Source organism: Drosophila takahashii, chromosome 3L, assembly GCF_030179915.1.
Source record: "Drosophila takahashii strain IR98-3 E-12201 chromosome 3L, DtakHiC1v2, whole genome shotgun sequence".
NCBI lineage: Eukaryota > Metazoa > Arthropoda > Insecta > Diptera > Drosophilidae > Drosophila > Drosophila takahashii.
In genome coordinates this window covers 6,377,241-6,381,235 of record NC_091680.1, presented here as the reverse complement: position 1 = coordinate 6,381,235, position 3,995 = coordinate 6,377,241, and the positions used below count along the sequence as shown (strand labels likewise).

Sequence of the window (3,995 nt, the reverse complement as noted above, 5' to 3'; positions counted from 1 at the left end):
TGATGAGTTTAAGAAAATACTTGGCTGGGGAGGGTGGGTTTTTGGAATATACGTAATACTGGTTACGGTTTTTTTTTCGAAATAAATGGAAGTTTTTTCGATAGATGGCTTCTTTAAAAAGGACCTTTCGTTGATTTGAACTGTTTTTCACTAGAGGGTTTTCCTTTCTTCAACTCGAGGATTAAGGTAAGGATTTTAGTAATGAAAACAATGAAAAATATTAGTATTAAATATACAGGACATGAATGTCGAGTTAAGCTTATTTTGAAGAGCTACTCCTTATTATTTAAAACCTGAAACATAAAATATTTTAATGATTTTATTTAACGAAGTTATAACCTAGGGAATGATAGTTATAGTCATGCAGCTGAGGCCAAAATAATAGGTGTAAACTCAAATCAGGCAAGTAAATAAATAAAATAGAATTTAATAAATGGTTTTTTGTTATTCAAATTATGTTTTTATTTTTGTTTTAATATTTTTAGGTATAAAATATTAGGTAAAGCTTTTCCGACCATGCTTGACAATAGCGCACTCGACTGTCTATCCAATTAAAAACAAGAGAGAACGCTATAGTCGGGTGCCCCGACTATGAGATACCCGTTACTCAGCTAAAGGGACTTTGATCCGCCGTAACTTTTTAACGAATGGTCCGATTTAAAAAATTTCTTATACATTTCGATAGGTATTCATAAACATAATAAAACTGCATTTTTACTTTTCCGAAATGTTGAGATTTTTAAAATCCTATATAAGCGTTTGTGGGCGTTAGAGGGGGCGTGGCACCCTTTTAAAACAAACTTGCGCTGCGTAGGAACTCCTAGAATCTGCATGCAAAATGTCAATCTTCTAGCTTTTATAGTTTCCGAGATCTCAGCGTTCATACAGACAGACAGACGGACAGACGGACAGACGGACAGACGGACAGACAGACGGACAGACGGACATGGCTAGATCGACTCGGCTAGTGATCCTGATCAAGAATATATATAGTTTATAGGGTCGGAAACGCTTCCTTCTACCTGTTACATACTTTTGCACGAATCTAATATACCCTTTTACTCTACGAGTAACGGGTATAATTACAAGGATTACGAGTCAGCGATCTGGGGGGTTTCCCAAAGCTTTTCCACTGATTATTCCGTTGATGATTAGGCGGGCAAACAGAGACTTTCAGTTTCAAGCTGATCTCTTTATTCCGTTGATTCTGGTGAGGCCTGGGCGACCACAAGATGCGCTGCAATTCGCCGGCTCCCATGTGGCGCTTTGACTTACTACTTAAGGGTAATTGCAGTAAATGCAAATTTTCGCAAATTATTTGAATTACGAATTAAATCTCGGATGGAAGTGGACTATAAATGGGACTGCAGATCGCGGCAGACGTCTCAGAACGTCGGTGGAAATCGCTGGAGACATGTCGCTGGGAATCTTTCAACTGGTCAGCCTAATCCTGCTAATGGATCCCGCCGAGGTGATCACAGGACCTCCGCAGGCCAAGGATGTGCCCACCCAGAGTCTGGATGAGTTTCGGCAGAGGTATTTGCTGCCTTTGATCTCCTCGGATACCAGAAATTGCAGTTTGAATGCCTGTGAGTCACTGGGCATCGTGTCACAGCTCTTGATGCTCATTAATTCGATGCCAAATGGAACGAGCACTGAATCCAACGATCAAAAACCTTCCAAGCCCAAAGGTAATGGTCATAGCAACGGAGGTGATGGAAGTAGTGGCGAGGTGAATGCCATGTCGCATTTGGCGAACTTCGATCTGGTGAAGCGGGTGAGGCAAATTGAGAGTCGCCTTCGTTCGGTGGAGCAGCCCATTTGGCACTTGGCCACTGGCAGTCAGATCGAGTGGAATCACTGCACCTCGGGCGTGTGTCGCTGCAATCCGGACACCAAGAGCTTCACCTGCTGGAACACCAATCTTAAGTCAGTGCCGGTCACCCAGGTGATACCCATGAATATGGTGAACATGTGAGTGTGCTAAGTTATTTTACGAGATATCGTTTTATAAATGGTTCCCAAGTAAATATCGCCATGGTTTTCATCTATTGTGATTTTCTTAAATTTTATATAAAAAAATATAACATTTAGCAATTAACAATTTAAGTAAATTAAACATTTTAAAGATTGACTTACATATAAAATACTTTTATTTAATGCCGAATAATATTTAAAGTTGCTAAAATTCGTCTAGCAATGTATTTATTAAATACTATTTAATATGTTTGTTCTTTATTTAAAATAGTTTAAAATAAATCATGCAATTAAATGTTTTATAATAAGTATTACGTTTTTTTTTTTTTTTTTTTTTTTTTTTTTTAATTTGGAAAGTTGGAATTAAATGCGGATATTTATTTTTACTATGCCATTTTTCCCCTATAGAGATCTTTCCCGCAACATCTTGTCCACCCTGCACAAGGACACCTTTCGTGGACTGACGGTTCTGAAGGAATTGGATATATCACACAATGTGCTGGACTTTCTGCCCTTTGATTTATTCCAAGATCTGGATAGTCTGCTGGTGCTGCGCATTCAAAACAATCAACTGGAAGACATTGATCATCGCACCTTCTGGAAGCTTCGCAATTTGAATATCTTGGATTTGAGCAAAAACGAAATTGGCATGCTGCCCGAATCGATATTCTACCATGCCCAGCGACTCACCGTGATCAATATGTGCGACAATCAGATCCAGAACTTTCCGCCCAACCTTCTGCGAGATCAACTAATGTTGGAGGAGCTCGACATGTCCCGCAATAAAATCACCGAGCTCAGTTCGGGCAGCATTCGATACTTGACCAAGCTGAAGACCCTCGACTTTGGATGGAATCAAATATGTAAGTGAATCGAATATATGGAATAAATTATTTATTTATTTTATTATTATTTTTTAGCCAAAATTGATGATGACTTTTTTGTGGGCTTGAAAAGCCTGCGAACTCTTTCGCTGCACAACAATCGCATCTCATCGCTGTCGGGAACCATATTTAATAATTTGGCCAATTTAGTCACCCTCGATTTGACCACGAATCGAATAAGTCATGTAAGAGTAACTCTAATTTAGAGTTGGAAAAATATTGACGTAATCGAAATTTTCAATATTTTTTTAAACATCTAAATAATAATTTTAAATTTTAGTTTATTTTCCATAAAAACATCGATATTATCGATACGATTTTGTGAAAATTTCTATAATGTTGATATTTTTAGCGCTAACTGCAATATAACTATTTTTTAAAGATGGATGGCAACGCCTTTGTGGAGCTAAATAACCTTCATGAACTTTTTTTGGGTCAGAACTCCATGTCCAGCATTCCGGCTGATCTTTTCTTGAATGTCAGTGCCCTCACTCGGCTGACACTCTTTTCCAATAATCTAACCACCTTGGAAGCTGATGATTTTCAGGGACTGAGCAACCTAAAGATTTTGCTGCTCAATAATAATATTCTTAAGAATTTCGATTCCCGAGCTTTTGAGCCTCTAGCACAATTGGAAAAACTGTGAGTTGCTTGGGGGAAAATACATTTAGTTATTCTAAATAATTAATTATATTTATTAGCCGCATTGACTCCAACAAGCTAATGTTCCTGCCCAATGGAGCACTTCATGGCCTCGAGAAGTTGGTAGCCGTCAAGCTGGACAAAAATCCCTGGCACTGCGATTGCCGAGCTCTTTATTTGGCCAGGTGGATAAGAGAGTTTGTGCTGAAACTGTGGGATGGTCAGCAGCCCATGTGTCGTGGACCCGGGGATTTGGGAGGTCATGAGGTGGGTCTGCTGCGCTATGACGACCTCTGCGATGGCCAGTGGGCCAGCATGTTGTCTCTTTCGCCGCGGCTGCCTGTTCGAAAGCATCAGATTTCCACGCCGATGAACTACACGGACTACTTTAATCTCTATCTAAAGCACATCTATAATGGAACCACGGATGAGGAGCTAAAGGAGGCCGATATAACCAGCGTGGCCATCAAGAAAGTTCACAATAAGAAATAA

The 3,995-nt window shown here is 39.4% G+C and overlaps 1 protein-coding gene across 1 annotated transcript; it reads left to right on the top strand.

The window, feature by feature from the left end:
- The first annotated feature begins 1,292 nt into the window (after window positions 1–1,292).
- Window positions 1,293–3,995, top strand: LOC108068886 (leucine-rich repeat-containing protein 15). The gene is made up of 5 exons (XM_017158718.3): window positions 1,293–1,974; window positions 2,386–2,840; window positions 2,898–3,046; window positions 3,244–3,503; window positions 3,563–3,995. The coding sequence occupies exons 1-5, from the start codon at window positions 1,298–1,300 to the stop codon at window positions 3,993–3,995; spliced, it is 1,974 nt and encodes a 657-aa protein (XP_017014207.3). The 5' UTR covers window positions 1,293–1,297.